Consider the following 16,626-nt stretch of genomic DNA (forward strand, 5'->3'; position numbering starts at 1 on the left):
GGAAGGAAGGAAGGAAGGAAGGAAGGAAGGAAGGAAGGAAGGAAGGAAGGAAGGAAGGAAGGAAGGAAGGAAGGAAGGAAGGAAGGAAGGAAGGAAGGAAGGAGTGGGGGCACTCTCAGACTGAGCAGAAAAATTCAGGCACTGTCAGCAGCAGATGGTATCTATAAATCCTATTGACATTTGGGATTCTAATCCCCATCTAAAAGCTCCAAACAGCAGTTGAAAGGCCCTCTTGGAGACACACGCCGAGGATGTTGCCACATCCTGAGCCGCTGATCTCCCCTGCTGAGACAGTCCCTGGAGAGAGGCAGGGGCACAGCCAGGGAGATGGGGATGCGGGAGACAAGGATGCACAGGAGCCGAGCTGGCGGGAGTGACAGCAGCCAGCACAGCCCCCAAAATTACACTGGTGCCACTCTGCCAGGCTCTGCCTTCAGGACAATGTTTCCCCACTGCCTCTGGCTGTGCAACACCACAGAGCCCCCCAAGACCGCAGCGTTCCTAAACACTTACTCATGGAGAGCCAGGAACATCCTCCCGGCAAATTCTTTGATAAGATAAACCGTGAAAATGTCATGACTGCCTGAGGGAGCCATCAAATAGCCCTGGGAGGGAAAGAAGGGCAGCCTTACCCAAACTCCTTTCATTACCCGCATCCTCCTCCTGCTCCTGAACTGAGCAGGGCTGGACAAGGCATAGCCGAGAGGTGCTGGTGTCCCACTCTGCCCCATCCACAGGGACAAGGGGACAAGGCAGCAGAGAATTGGGGCTGGAGTGATTTCGGCCACCCTGTGAGGTTTCCTGGGGAGAATGGATGGTGGAGAGGGACCATCAATATCTGGGCACAGCTGAACCCAAAGGAGGTGTATAAAACACAAGGTGAGCTTGGGCTGAGCTGTAGCCCCCAGTCCCCCCTCATCCTGTCTCCACTGGAGCCATGCCTCTGCTTCCAATCACTCACTTCCCCCCGGGGCCAACCGACAGCCCGGAGATAAGCCAGGGAAAGCAAGGCAAGGGAAGGAATGCGACTCCCTGGATCATCCTCCTCCATTTTAATAAATCACCTTGCAGACTAATTGCTCCCTGGACAGGGGAAGTCTCTGCTCCTTACCCCCTACCAAGGTTCTGGCTCAGCTGGGGAGCCCCAAATTTCAGCTGAGTTCCTGGCATTCCTGCCTCAGCATGAAGACGCGGGGCTCCCAGCAGCAGCACCGTGACCACCCTTGGGACAGGCAGTTAGTGGAGGGGGGTTGGTTGCTGTCTCTTTGAGGGACAGGGACAAAGTGCATTCCCATTTCCAGGCACTTCTTCCCCTGGGGATTCAGTGAGATCAATGCACCTGGCACCCCAGCAAGCATTGTGGACAGATGCTGTGTAGCAGGATGAAGGGAGATGTGGGGGAATGGGGGGTTTATAATCAGACTCAATGCCACCCCAACCAGAAAATCAGAGGAGGACCAGGCACCCAGGTGGGGTAAATGTCCCCAGAGCTCAAACAAAACTTTCCAAGCCAACGATGTCCCTCAACCATGCCAGGATTTTAACCCTCCAATGTGATGGAGCAACAAAGTACTGCTGGCAGGGAACCCAGCACCAACTCTGAAGCCTACGCAACAAAAACTGGAAGTTGCCCATTCCCAGCTGTTTTCCAGGACTTCAGAAGCGAAGGAAATACCAACACAGCTTAAAATTTTCAATTCACTAAACAAAATACAGAAGAACTACCAAGTGATGTCATACCTGAAGTTACAATGGAGCATCACAGCCTGCATCCCATGGAACAACATCTATCCTGCACCCACACCAGCCAGGGATGCTGGCTGCTAGCTGGTCTGTGCTGCTACAGGAGGCAACTGCCACAGTTCATGGATGCTTTACAGAGCCTTGCCATGGATTTTCAAGGAGGAAAAGCAGCTGGCAGGTCATTAACCTCACCCTCAGTGCAGCATGCAGCAAACAGAATCCAAGCTCACACGCTTGCTGTGGGGCCAGGTAGCGAGGAACGCTATTTTTTCAGGGAATGGACAGGAAAAAGGGGATCCGGGAGGGGGTTTTGTTTTGGGATTTCAGCTGCAATCTCCAGCTCGTCCAACCAGCCTGGTTCTTGTCAGTGCTGCCCTCCTGAAGCGCAGGGGACTTTGTTTGGCTTGGAAGCCCCTGGCTGTGCTCGTAATAAGACTCCGTGTCCGCTCCGTGGTCCTTCCACCTCTTTGCACTCCTCAGACAATAGTTCGCCTGTGCCGCTGACTTTGGCAGCATTTCCAAAGTTTTGGCTCCTTCCAAAGTTTCCTCGGCACCAGGCAGCCGACCTTGGCCATGGTGTTTTGCTGTCACATCCCACTGCATCTCGGCCCGGGCTGTCTGCGGGGCACCGCGCTCCACGCTGGACCTCGTGGGCCCCCGAATTGGGGACATGATGGGGAGGGGTGCCCAGCAGGCCCTTTGGGGGTGGATGCTGGGGTCATGAACAGCCTGGATGAGGGGCCACGGGAACAGGGAAAGCATCACCCAGGCCTTGAACCCACCCGGCTGCGCACGTCCCAACGCCACAGTGAGAAATCAATCAATTGAACGCCTTGAAATCAAGTTGAGCGATGACAACCTGATGTCAGCCAAGGCTGAAATCCCCCTCTCCCTGCCATGTCTCCACAAGTATTTAAGCAGGAAAATATAGATCTTTTGAGGAAGTCCAAACAGCCTTGGAGATGGATAGTAAAGGGGTCAAACAGGTGGGTGATCCTTTGCTGCTCCATGCAAGTTCTGGGGAAAGCCAGCAGGAGCTGGAGGAGGCCAGAACCTCATCATCCCTTTACAAGCAATAACCAGAACCAGTATTTGACCAACTATTCCCTTTTCCTACAAGTCACTTGATTTTAAAGCAAAATACAACATCAATAAACAGCTTGAATGCACTGAAGTTCAGCACCTATAACAGGACGGGTGCCAAGAACAAGGAGGGGTGTAAATTGTGTTCCTGCTTGCATGAAGATGGAGATTCCAGATCAGATCCTGAGCACAGGGATGATGCCACAGCCGGGCACAATCCCGGGCTTCAGCATCCGAAAGCAAAGCTGCCCAGCCCGCGGGCACAGTGCCATGGGCCAAGGGCATCCCTGCAGCACAGCGCCACCCAGATGGGTACCCACAAGCTGTTTCCTCGGATGATAAGGAGTTAAAAAAAAAAAAAAAAAAACTCAAACCACACAAAAAGCCCAGCAGGAATGCCTGAAGGGGAGGATTAGAGAGAATAGGGCCATTTCTCAGCAAAGACTATGGCAACGTAAATAGAAAAGTAACATTACGCTCAAGACAGGGGCCCTTTCCCTTTGCTCCTGCCCTACAATGCCACTATTGTTTTGCTGACAACTGGTAATTATCCCAAGCTGCACACACTGGTATTCCCACCCCTTAACCGGGAGGGATTTTGCAGCCGCCGACCCTCTGACACCAGCAAAAAATCGCATACCAGAGGGTTCAAAGGGGGGGCGGGCTGGGAAGGCTGGGCAGCCTTGTAGGGACGTCATTCACAGGGTCCCGGAGGGCTGGGGATGGGAAGGGACCTCTGGAGATCGGCAAATCCAAGCTCTGCTGAAGTAGGTTCAACTACAGCTGGGTGTGCAGAACCAAGCCCAGGAGGGGTTTGAGCACTGTCAAAGAAGGAGACTTCAGAGCCCCTTCCAGAGCCTAAAGGGGCTCCAGGAGAGCTGGGGTGGGACTGGGGATAAGGGCTGGAGGGACAGGACACAGGGAATGGCTTCCCACTGCCAGAGGGCAGGGTTAGACGGGCTATTGGGAAGGAATTGCTCCCTGTGAGGGTGGGGAGGCCCTGGCACAGGGTGCCCAGAGAAGCTGTGACGGCCCCTGGACCCCTGGACCCCTGGAAATGTCCAAGACCAGGCTGGACATTGGGGCTTGGAGCATCCTGGGACAGCGGAAGGTGTTCCTGCATAGCACGGGGTGGCACTGGATGAGCTTTAAGGTCCCTTCCAACCCGAACCTGAGATTCTGGGATTTGGGATGGTTTTGTTCCTGATGGCTACACTTTTGTATCAAGGTGCCCCAAAAATCAGGGGGTCTTTTCCCCCACTGCCATCCCAGGTGAAAAAATGTTCATCTCCCAAACATCCAAGTCTAAGCAGTGAATCCTTTCTGGAAACAAAACAAAACAAACAAAACACACACACACACCAAGAAACAAAACAAAACAAAAAACAAACAAACAAAAAACCACCAAAAAAGACCCAACACAAAAAACCAAACAAAACCAAACCAACCAAACAAAAAAAAACCACAAAAAAACCTCTAAAAAATAATCCTATGGAAGCAGAGTTTCCCTTCCCTGATTAAAAGTTCTGGGGAGCCAGGACCCTCAGGAGGAGACTCTGCAGTCTGTTGCTGTCCTACTGCAAGAGGATGGGGATGAGTCTAATCCATAATTTTTCATTTATGGGATGGAGGAGTCAGAGTCCCAACATTCCCTGCCTGACAGGAGTTCATCCTGGTGCCAGCCCCAGCTCAGATAAGGTGATAAAACTCTGGAAACTGCCTCAAGATGGATTAAAACATTCCCATGGTCAAAATGTAGATTTTTTTTTTCTGTTTTTGCAAGCTGGTGCAGGAGCCAGAAAGCCCAGGAAAAGTGCAAAAAGAGCCATTTTTTTCCCTGCCACGGGCTGCAAGCAGCATATCCAAGGTCAGAACAAGGCAGAGGACACACACAGCCTCCAAAGGACCCAGCTATGAGCACCAGCTCCCCTGGCATCTACTTATATATTGCTATTTTATTTTCTTCTGCATTTCAATTACACGATCGCAGAAGTTTCTTTCTAATGGGAGTGCTGGAAACCAGTTTTTCCTGCAGCAAAGCCAATTCCACAAATGCTAGCAGTGACCTGTAAAGTTGAAAAAAAAATCCCCATAAATCAGCAGAGCAACATCTTCCTCTCCTCACAGCAGCGTCACTCGTCACACGCTGGGCTGGGATTTTATTTATTGTTGTTTTAAGCACCCAGGAGAAAAGAAAACGCTTCTAAAACCCCACTTAACCTGCTCCAGCTGCAGGGGGGGAAAAAAAATCCCACGTAGGCAGGAGCTACGTTCCGGGACTCTGGGCAAGTTGCAGCCTGTCTCCAGAGCACCCAGCTGGGATTTGAGGGAATGAACCCCCTCTGCTTCCAGGCCTGCAGCCTCGCCAGCTCCTCATTAAAGTGTGTGGCCGCCTGCAGGGCGCAGAGCCGGAGCGCTGAGGCTCCAGCAGCTCGGAGAGAGCCCTGCCCTGCTATCAGCAGCCCGCTTTGGAGGATGCTGGAGCCTGCAGCAGCTCCTGGCTCCTCTCCATCACAGAAGCAAGGATTAATCCCAGACTTTGCTCTTCAAACCCCCTTTGGCTCCTATGCACCCCGCACTTGGGGACATCAGAGTTCAGCGGGATGGAGAGAATAGCAAAGCTTGCGCGGCTTGTGAGAGAAATCGTGGCTGGCCACTGCACAAGGAAAGAAGGCAGGCGAATGCCTGGAAAGGGGCCGCTGGGAAAGCAGAGGAAAGGCTGAAAAAGATTGAAATGGGACAGTGTTATCAGGCAGCTGTGCCACGGACGTGGGGGGCTCCAGATGCACGGCACCCGCTGGGAATCACCCATCGGATGTTTGGGTGCTGAGCTCTGGCACCAGCTGCACATGGGCAGGGAGGCTCCACCAGTAACACCTGGAGGCAAACTGGGGCCATGAGGTGATTCAGCAGCAGCGAGATAAAAAGATTAAACAGTTGAATGAAGGAAATGGGAAATATTTTTGCTCCCAACCCAAACAGATGCATTTTCACTGGTGTTGCTGCCACCGAGGCTGACCCCGAGGCCAGAGAGATGTCGGAGGTTAACAGCCCTTGCACAGCTGGAGCAGAGGGAGGGATGTCCTGGGAGAGCCAGGTGCTGCGATACAGGGGATGTAGTGGGAGACCAGGGCACTGGGAGGGAAGGGATGTTCTGGGAGGGAGATCAGAGCACGGGGATCAGGGCATGCACTGGGAGACCCGTTTCCACTGTGAGAGTCAGATTCACAGCGACACAGGCTGTCCCACGGTGCTGGTGTGGAGCATCCCACTCCAGTGTGGTCCCCAAACCAGGCCTGGAGTCCTTCTTGGGGCAGAAATGCTTCACCAGTGGCTCACCCACCTCTGGGGAGGATCAAACATCCACAAGACCGCTCTACCAGCAGTATCCTCGATTCCCCTGCCGCTGGACTGATGTTTGGCACCAGGAGCCGCCGGCAGAGTCCAGGGCAGGCGCAGGGAGCAGGGCCAGAGCCCAGCCCACCTCTGGGGCTGCCCGGCCATGCAGAGCGACACATCCGGAGCGGCGGCCTGGGATAGAGCAGGATCCCGCCGATGTCCGCCCCGCACCGCGGGTTAATCCCGTTGCTAGGACACCCACGGGCGAAGAAATACAAAACTTGTCGGATTAGAGTCTAGACGGGCTGACCTTTCCCTCTGCTGCCGAGGTGGAACCAGCTGAAAATCAAGCCTCGTTGTCCAAAAGGAAGGATTTTGTCGCTGTTTAGGTGTTTGGTTTTGCTTCAGATGGGAGCCAAGGAGGGAGGGACATCGCTGTCGCTGAAAGAGTCATTTCACTACCTGCCACCGAGAGGGATGTGCAGGAGACAGCGCCTGGGCTTGCAACCTGCTGCCAAGCCTGGGCTTTGCCCAGCAACTCGGCTGACAAAAGAGCCTTTCATGAGCGGGGACGATGTCAACTCCGCAATTAGCAGGGGAAAAGAAAAAAGAGCCGAAGGAAGATTATTACCTCCAGCGGTTGCCTCTGGGGGCCCCTCTCCAGTGGCTTCCTTAACTCTTTCGGCTGAGCCCAAGGACAAGGTGGGAAAGAGCCGTCAGTGTCAGCATCAGCCAGGGGCTGGCTGGAGCTGGCCCGGCCTTGAAGGATGTCATGAGGATTCCCATCCCCCTGGCACCCAGAGGGAGCTAGGCCCATCACCCCATTGCATCCTAGCTGGGAGGGAACTGTCTGGTATCTCCATCCAGCCCAGCACTGGGAGAATCCCGGTGGGATTAGACTCTGACCAAGGGCCCACTGGATCCCACACATGGGCATGGGGGATGCCAGGACCCCCGCACACCCTCCACCATCATGGCCTGACATCACCATCTCCCCACTGGAAAGATGTGCCCAGAGCCTCTGCAGAAGTAACAACTGGTTGATCCAATCCTGAAGTCTGAGCTACCTGGGATAGTGGAAAGTGTCCCTGCCCGTGGCAGGGGGTGGAACGAGATGGGCTTTGAGGCCCTTTCCAAGCCAAACCATTCAAAGAATCTACAGTAAAAGCCAAAAATCACAGGCGTGCTGCTGCCACACGCCTCCCTCCATTCACAGTGCCAGGGGCTGGGACTGTCACTCTCTGATACCCAAGGGGACTTAGTGCCACCTGGAATCATTGCAGGTTTCTACTCCATCTGCTCCCACCCATCAGTGGCCCCCTGAGCCCCAGCTCTCAGCAGGGCAGGGGACTTCTCCAGTTTTGGAACCCAGCTAGGAAGATGCCAGCATCACTGATGTAAGGTCACATGAGGTGTCCAGGGGCTCCATGTCACCCACACGTCCTGGGTCCCCAGGATAAGGGTCCTGGCCCCTCTGGAAAGCATTTTGGGACCCCATGGGAAGGATTAAGCTTTACAGATGCCTTCCCACCATGCCACAAGTGAGCACCACAAGCTTATCTGGGGGTTATCAAAAAGTTGCTGTTTATCCAAAAGCCAACAATCTCCAACTCAGTTAAGTTACAGACTAACAAGGAGGGTGGAAAAGAATAAATTGGTTTGATTACCTTGTTTCCCAGAGGGAAGGCAGGTGGCTAATTTAAGAATTATAAGCTCAGAGATAGCATCAAGGACCACTGGGCAGTCGGAGATTTATGACAGTGGTGACAGCAGGAAGAGCATGGGTGTGGTGATGCTGGGTTCCAGGTGCCCCAGCTACTATTCCCACCCTGGGCTGTTTGAGCAGCCTTCCACAACCTGGGGACAGGGTCAGAGGAACAGCCAGATCTTGCAGTCCCCAGGGGAGGAGAAAACCAGCAGACTGATCTTGGGAATAAAATAAAGCTACAATAAAATCCACTAATGACCAATTTCCATCTTAGAAAAGGGCTGGGAGGTGATGCCAAAAAAAAGCAATAAAAATTCCACAAAAGCAACCTTTTTAAGACACGGGATGTTCCAGAACAGATGTTTCTTGCTGAGGAAGCCCCAGTGCTGGGGCCACTGCTGGTCAGAGGCAGAAGCACAGCAAGCCTCTGGAGCCTCAACCCTGGAGAAGCCCCAGACCACAGCCCGGGGGGTGTCAGTGTCCTGCTCCATCCCAGCACTCCTTAGGAGGTCAAAGCCACCCACCTTTGGCCAGTGGGAACCACCCCCTCACCCCCAAAGGACTGATTAACCACACTCACACCTAGAGGGTGTGGAGGTTTTTTGCCCTTGAGCCTGCTCCAGCTCTCCCTCTGTCTCTCCCAGTGGCTCCAAATCCATATTAAGGCAATGCCAGAGCCCCTGTTAGCTGTACAAATTTCCAGACCATTTTCTAACCCTGTTTAGCTCCTTGTGTTTCAATGATATCTTTGGCAAGGAGCTTCTCAGGCTAACCAAGCCTGACATTAAAAGCCACACCACGTGCCTTTCTCTGCGCACAAAGTCAGGGACTTGTTCCCAGTCTCCTGGGATTTACGGGGACTTGGCACCAGCTGAAATCATTGCAGGTCTCCCCTGCACCACCTCTCACCCATCAGCAGGACAGGGCACATCCTCCCGAGGGCAGCAGCACCGCTGCTCCTCAAACATCGCTACCCAAAGGACGAGGGATGTGACTGGAGGACAGGAGAGCCAGGGAGAGCATCCCCACAGCTGGCAGGAATGAAATTGGGATGTGAGGTGAGGTGAAGCCCATCCATTGTGGAATCCCAGAGTGGTTTGGGTGGGAAGGGACCTTACAGCCCATCCAGTCCCACCTCCTGCCATGGGCAGGGATACTTTGCACTGTCCCAGGTTGCTCCAAGTCCTGTCCAACTCAGCCTCGAACATTTCCAGGAATGAGGCAGCCACAGCTTCTCTCATCAGCCTGTACCAGTGCCACGACACCTTCAGGGGGAAGAATTTCTTCCTAACATCCGAGACACTGCCTCCAGGCTGCACACTCAGTCAGAGAGATGCAGCATGCTCTTGGGAAGGATTCATCTCCAATGCTTTCCCAAATGTCATCAGATACACCAGAAGAATTGTTAGAACGTTTTATTAATCCCAAACCTCTGGGCTGCTGATATACATCAATACTTAATCCCAGACATCTCCTTCAGCACTTTGAACTCTCTACTGAAATGCCAGAATTAATTCTTTCCTTGGTAACTATCAAGAGTTCAGGAAAAAAGACAGCACACTTGCTGGGATCATCATTCCAGGGCTTAGAGTATCATCCCTAAGAGTCACGAAGGCCAGAGTGGTGCAGGAGAGATGCGGTGTTCCTGTCACAGAATATGGGGTGGGTTGGAAGGGACACTAAACCTCTCCTTGATCCATCCCCTGCCATGGACAGGGACACCTTTCACTATCCCAGGTTGCTCCAAGCCCATTCAACCTAGCCTGGAACACTTCCAGGGATCCAGGGACAGCCAGCTTCTCTGGGCACCCTGTGCCAGAGTCTCGCTGGGAAGAATTCCTTCCCAATATCCCATCCAACCTTCCCCTCTATCAGCATGAAGCCATTTACCCTTGTCCTGACACTCCAGGCTCATGTAAAAAGTCCCTCTCCCTCTTTTTTACCAGAGGATGCAGCCTTGGATGAGTCCTCGCACCCCACTCCACATGTTTCTGCCTCCTTATAAAGAAGAGGTGACATCCCCCCTGCCAGGAGCAAAGTCAATTTCCCAGCAGAACAGTTTCTTCTGCTCAGGGATTTCTTTAAGCCAGGCAGTGACGCTTGAAGCAGGATTGCAAAATGTTTTCTCCAAGGACTCGGGTTTGCTCTTTAACAGCACCCAAGTTTTGTTGCCATAAACACTGGAAGGAGAGGTTAGTCCAGCTGCAGGCCAAAATAAATAGGGAGCAGTGTCACCAAGAGGCTGCTCTTCAGAGCAAAAAAACCCTGCTTCTCCAGAATATGGGAGTGTATGGGCACGACTTTCTAGTGGCCACAGGCAAGAGCAGGTCAGCTCTCCATCCCTCCAGGGACATACAGCAGTGGGGAGGGAGCTCCCAAGCGCTCATGGCCATGCTGGGCCAGCAGACACCACACGGAAACCTAAAATCAAGGCAAGAGCTCTGGGAGAATGGGCGCTATGGATGGACCAATTTCTGGAACAGAGCTGGAGAAGTAATAGAAAAATTAGGATGAGGGCTTGAAAAGATCATGTGCTTCAATGGAAGCAAACTCCTGCCAGGGAGCACAGCCACTCTGCAGGAATACTCAGTCTCTTTTTAAACCAGCCCCCAAGCACCATCCAAGCACAGTCACTTCATCTCAGCTGCAACCTCCTTGGGACAGGCAGGAGGGATGGGATCCGCCTGCCAGGGTGATGGACCAGGAGGCCAGAGGTGCTGCAGGAAGATGCCCGCAGCCTGGGCTCCTTCCAGCTGCTGGCAGCCCGGGGCAGCTCCCCCTCCCCAGCAGCTCCCATGGCACAGATAAGGTTTTGCAAACAGCAGTCCTGGGAGCTGATAAGGAGGTGAGGAGCCTGAGAAGATTTTGGAGCACAGCATCCTCCCCAGTTCTTCGAGCCCCTGCTGGGAACCTTGGCAGTCAAATGACACTGTCAGAGCTGAGAGGTGCTAACCCTGCCAGAGCCAAGCCCACGATGATGCTGGGTGCTGCCCACAGCCAATTCTCCCACGTCTTTTGAAGAAAGTCCTAAAATAATGCTAGGAAAGCCCTGATCCACCTGTCAAACGCCCCCAGGTGCTGACACCAGAGCAGTTGTGTCACAGGCTGTAAATCACTTTGCACAGCACCATGTGCTTGTGAGGAATCCCAGCCAGCAGGACCCATGGCCCACTGGGAATGGAAATTATCAGGAATGAGCCTCTCCGCCTGCAGCTCCAGCACCTGCTGTCCATAACAGTGGGAGGAAGCAGCTTGAATTCCCAGGTGGTGCCTACACCCTCAGCAGTAGCACAGCAGAGAGCTGGGGCTGCTTTTGGGTCTCCTTCCAGCCCCAAACTGATGCACAGAAATTCAGTGTGAGAGAGGATAAGGGAATCATGGAAGCATTACAGTTGGAAAAGACTTCTAAGATCATCAGATCCAACCACTAACCCAGCACAGTCAGTTCCACCATTAAACCATGTCCCCAAAAGCCACATCTACACATTTTTCCAATGCTTCCAGGGATGGTGATTCCATCCCTTCCCTGGGCAGTCTGTTCCAATGCTTGGTTGCTTCTACCACCAGATTGGGGTGGCCTGGCCAGCTGATCACCCCTATCCAGGGACCTGGCACAGCACTGCCCCCTGGGAATGGGGATTTCCCCAGCGTCTGACCCAGCTCATGCTTGGGGTCACTCATAGCCCTACTTGTGATTCCCCCCTCACTCTCCAGGCCAGACCCATGACAGCATCCCCACACTATTCCTCATGGCTATGTGCCCTTCCTGAGGAATCCCAGAAACCCAGTGATAAGGGACCAGCCCAGCCTGGGGCAGCTAAGCCCCCAAATTTGCAAGGCAGGCAGATAAACAGAAAGGTTATCTCCATGCCAGGACAGCCTTCAGAGCAAACATTCCCTAGGAGCCACCACAAAGGTGGGCTTGCAGAACAAGCCCTGCAGTCCTTGGACATTGAACCAAGGGAAGGAGGAGAAGAAAAAAAGAAAAGAAGGAAAAAAAGCCACACCAACCCGCTGAATTCCTTTAAAACCCGATCCACAGCCTGCCTTTGGGAGACGGCCAAGTCAGCTGGGTGAGACGGGCACCTCCCTGCCAGTGGTGACCGGCGCCGGCTGAGCTCCCCCAGCACTCATCTCCTCTGCACGCCGTGGGAAACCTCCAGGGGCCCCCCAGCACCGCTGCTCAAAGCTGGGGGATGCACCTGCAGCTCAGCAAAGGGTCTTGGCCAGCCCTGAGTGCCCAAGGATGCTGACAGAGAGAGGATGGGAAGGGCACAGACAACCCTAAGTACCCACTATTAAAGCAGCGCCCAGCCCTCCAGCTCGGTTTGGCCACACTGGACAGTGTCCAGGGACCTAAAATAGCCAGATCAGGATTTCACATGGGAACGATGTTCCCATCTCTGCAGATCTCCAAGGGGAGCTTTGTTCCCGCGGTCCCTGGGGAAGCACCCACGCCACGGGAAGCAGCACCATCAATGCAGCCTGGGGCACTGGGAGAGTGCTGGGCATCTCCGCTGCCCCAGCCAGCCTCCTTGCCTCCACAGTTGACCCCACTGCCCACAGAGCAGTGCCAGAGCTGTTCCTAGATGACACAAAGCCTTACTCCAGTAAGTTATCCACGAATTTCACGGTCGACTTCCACCTTGCCTGTACCTGGGAATGCCACTAACAGAAACGTCGTGCCCAGCCTGTGACAGCCGAGAGGGACACGAGTGATGCTTCACACCGTTCTGGCACAAGCCAAAGACAGCCAGACCACTACCTCAGAGAAAATCCACTCTATCCTGGCTTTTGGATTGTCACTTGCAGCTCAGCTGCTTTGGCAGTTGGGGTTCCTGGGATCCAAGTGGGGGCTCCCTGTGTCAGCCGTGGCTGTTCCCGCCTCCAGGCGCCGGGCACGCATCCAGACACTGGCTCCAAGGGGAGGAGGGCTTTCATCCCGCCTGGCAGCCGGCAGGAAGCTTCCCTGTCGGGGAGGTAAAGTTCACCAGAAACACAGGCAGTGGGAGAACCGGCTTGTGCGCCTCGTGGGGAAAGAAGGACCGGAGAGCTGAGTCAGCACTGAATTCCCCTCTCCCAGCGCACTAGCAGCTCGAGAAGTGGGATGTTTGTTACAGGGAGCCCGAAGGCAGGGAAAAGCCCAGAAGGGTGTGGGAGGTGTTACGTCCCCAGGGCACACGCCCGAGGCTCCCGACCACTCACAACACTTCCAAGGACATTGCAGCCACAGGGAGGACTCGTGGAGAAACCGCTAACACATAGAGCATGGCCACTTTGGGGCAGCGCCATCCCGCCTGTCCCACAGCCAGCACGGGCCTGACAAACCACTCTCCTCCCAGGGAATTGCAGCCAGGGATTTCCCCAGCATCCCTGGCCGCTGATGGGATGGAGCACACGGGACCCCCCGGGCTCGGCAGCCACGAGGGATGTGGCCATTGAAGGAATCATCCCCAGCTTCGGGAATCACGACTGGGGGCAGGATTTGGCCCGAGGGCAGGCTCCAGCCCTCATTCCGGCTGAGGAGAGCCTCCCACGGGATGGGGTTCTTCAGGACAAGGACCCTGGGCACGGCGGCAGGCACCCCCCTCCCCAGCATCCCGCAGCATCCCCTGCACGTTACCCGGCTCATGGGAAGCGGCGGGGATCAGCAGGACAAAGAGCCCAAGCAGCAGCCGCGGCGGGGGGCACCTGCGGGAAGGGGAGAGAGAGGTCACCCACCCTCCTGCCGCATGTGGGGCGCCCCCCGACCCCCAGCCCCACCCCGAGTTCCTCCCACGGTTACAGCGGGGACCCGCAGCGCCGGCAGCTCCAGGGTCCCGGTACCCCCCAGCCCCTCGTGTCCCGGGACACCGGGCTTCCCGCGCCATCCCTGCCCCCCACCCCGGCGGCTTCCCGGTCCTGGTGCCAACTCTCCCCGGTGTCCCCGCGGTCAGACGCCCCTGGGGTCCCGCCAGTTACATCGAAGTTACATCGAGGACCCCTCGCCTTTAGGGTCCTCGTCCTCCCTCCCTCCCTCGTCCTATCCCAGGGTCCCAGCGGCTCCCTGCTTCCCGCACTACCTGTGCCCCCCCCACCCCCGCCGGCTCCAGGGGCCCGGTGCCCCCCGCAGCCCCGGCGCTCACCCCGTGCGCATGGTGCCCGCTTAGTGCCGGCAGCGCGGCTCGGCTCGGCTCGGCTCAGCTTGGCTCCGCTCGGAGCGGCGGGATCAGCACGGCCCGGGGGGCGGGGAGGGGAGGGGAGGGGCGGCAGGGCCGGCCCGCCCCGGGCGGGTGAGCCGGGGCCGGGGCTCAGCCCGCCCCCAGCCCCCGGGGCCGGGGCTCTCACGGCCGTCGGTCTCCTGCAGCCGGGAGGGGACCGGGGACACTCCCCGGGATGGGTGAGCGGGAGAGGCACAGCTCCTCTCCCCGAGGAACATTCCTCCCAAGGAACATCCTACCCTGAGGAGCATCCTGCCTCTGCCCGGGGCGCCGGGGAGCACCCTTACCCCCAAAGGGCACCCACCGCCCGCAGGACCTGCCCTGGCACCTCCTGCTCCACCATGCCCTGGGCTTCGGCTCGCAGGCCAGGTCTGGTCTTGAAGGAGGGAGTGAATCAGCGAGCTGAGCTCATTCCCTCTCCCAGCACTTATTACGAGCCCCGGGGCATGGAGCAGGGCTGGGCGCTCCCAGCATGGTACCCGCTGCTCTCCTTTCCTGGCCCTTCGCTCGCCCTCGCTGTGTGCGTGGGGGCTCCGGAACTCCACGTCCTGCCTCCTTCATCGTGCCCTGAACCCAGCCCAGCCCGGCAGGGTGTGGAGCCGCGGGGCTCCCGGACACCCTCCCGGGGCAGCTCTGGCTGCAGGTTGCAATGCCAGAGCCAGGGCAGCAGTGCCCCGCACCTCACCCTGCCCGAGCCGGGAAAAGGGTTAAAGCTGGGGCTGCTGCCCACTTTCACTCCTCCCCATACCCCAGCTTTCATCTTCCTCCAGCCCCAGGATTATCCCGGCGGGATAATCCCCACAAAACCTGCTGCCACACCTTGCTTTGTCTTCCGTAGCATTTTAGTGCCCCGCGGCAGCAAAAAGCTTCTGAAATCCAAGCCCTGGAAGCTTCGAGGGGATGTAGAAGTGATTCACTAATGATGGCAGAGGCGTGTTTAGTCTAAGGCAGGGTTTGGATCTAGCAGGATAAACCATGACATCCAGCTGCTCGGCTCTGCGTTCGCACAGGGGCAAGCTAGCGGCTCTCCAAATTTTGGCTGTAAATCTTTCAACGGCACCAAAGGCAGGCAGCCCCTCAGCACAACCCCGGTCTGGGGACCACGAATACACACCGAAGTTGCCTCTTGTTTGGCTGCAGAATGTTTTCACGTGGTCGGGACTCTTTAAATTTATGCTTTCCCAGCTGGATGCTGAGTGATTTACCAGCCCTTTCTTCTCCCGCAGCTGGATTCCTTCCCTCCAGGTAGAGGTTGGAGTACCTGAGCTGCACAAAAGGCAACACGTGGCAGTCCTGAATCACCGGGCTGCCCTTCCGCGAAGGGATTTTGGAGGGGTGGATGGGCTGCAGGGCCTGAACAGCGTGAAGCAAGGGGGAGGAGAGTCCTGTGGCAAGGATGGTGCTTGAAAAAAAAAAAAAAAAAACAACCCACAACTCCTTGAAAATGGAGAAGGATCCTGCCTGAGAGCAGAGGCCTGTTCAAAGTGACCTGGCTTTATAGGGGCTGGATCAGAGAGGGTAGATAAGTGCTCCGGTGTGGTGGGAGAGCCTGTGGGCAGCTCTGGGAAGGCTGCTCTGGCTCCATGGGGGAATTCTGGCCCTTCCACTGTTACCTGCGCTGCTGGGGCTGGGAGGTGGAAACACTTGGGGCTACACTGACCACCTGCCCAGACCTTCCCACACACGGAGCACAGCGATGTTATCGCTGCTGCAGGTTAACACGGAGCTGGATTATATCCCATTACTTCCTCCTCGCTGCACCTCCAGACTCTGCCTGACCCAGCTGCACTTGTTTGAGCACATCACCTTCTGCCACTCTCCTGTCTCGCCTGTGTCTCAGCCCCTGGTGCTGTCCCCACTGCCCAGCAGACCTCCATGCAAAGCCTGCCTGACACCAGGGCAGTTTCCCATCATAAAACCTCCTCCCGCTGAGCTTTAAAGTCCGAGAGCCATGGAGGACAGATAATGAGGCTCATCTTTTCCCAAGCAAACAAACACTGCCCGCCGTGGGAGGGGGACACCCACGCTGCCAGTGGAGACAGCTCTTTCGAAAGCCGACCAAATAGAAACCAGCGGTGCTCTGATGGTGGCTCTGCAGCTCGCAGCCCAGACTTCACAAGCCCCAGCCTAAAAAGCTCTCCTAGCCCGCAGACTCCCAGCTCCAGCAAAGTTTTGGCATTTTTTCATCGCTGCGTGGCTCCTCCAGTGTCCCGCTGTCCCCCCACCCCTGCGCCTGGCTCCCACCTGCGTCCCGCGGCTGGTGGTCCCACGCTGCTGGGTGGCCCCGGGCAGGGGCACCCCGGTGTGGGGACAGAGGGGCTGCCCCAGCTCCCAGCACACAGCCCCTGCCAGCTCAGCAGCCGCGACAGAACAGCCGACAAAAAAATGTCACCCTGGCAACCCTGCGGGACACTGGCCTGTTTTCCCTCCTTCGGGCAGAGAGGAGGGGTTGCAAACTCCGTCTGCTGTGGCCCAGGCGCGTCCCTGGCAGTGGCTCCAGGGCTGGCATGCATGGTCAGGGCCCATGTCCCCCTCCCGGCTCGGCGGGACGAC

The 16,626-nt window shown here is 56.1% G+C and overlaps 1 protein-coding gene across 1 annotated transcript in view; it reads right to left on the reverse strand.

The window, feature by feature from the left end:
- The window catches only part of COL18A1 (collagen type XVIII alpha 1 chain), a 36,997-nt gene extending 22,912 nt beyond the window's left edge, over nucleotides 1-14,085 (reverse strand). Inside the window, exons 1-2 of the mRNA XM_066189343.1 lie at nucleotides 13,999-14,085; nucleotides 13,497-13,564 (exon numbers count right to left, since the gene is read on the reverse strand). Coding sequence (XP_066045440.1) covers nucleotides 13,497-13,564; nucleotides 13,999-14,009 — 79 coding nt within the window. The 5' untranslated portion in view covers nucleotides 14,010-14,085. The remainder of the gene's footprint in view (nucleotides 1-13,496; nucleotides 13,565-13,998) is intronic.
- Between the last annotated feature and the right edge of the window lie 2,541 nt (nucleotides 14,086-16,626).

The sequence above is a fragment of the Chamaea fasciata genome, unplaced genomic scaffold (assembly GCF_029207755.1).
Source record: "Chamaea fasciata isolate MVZ Bird 193981 ecotype frontalis unplaced genomic scaffold, bChaFas1.0.hap1 SCAF_8, whole genome shotgun sequence".
NCBI lineage: Eukaryota > Metazoa > Chordata > Aves > Passeriformes > Sylviidae > Chamaea > Chamaea fasciata.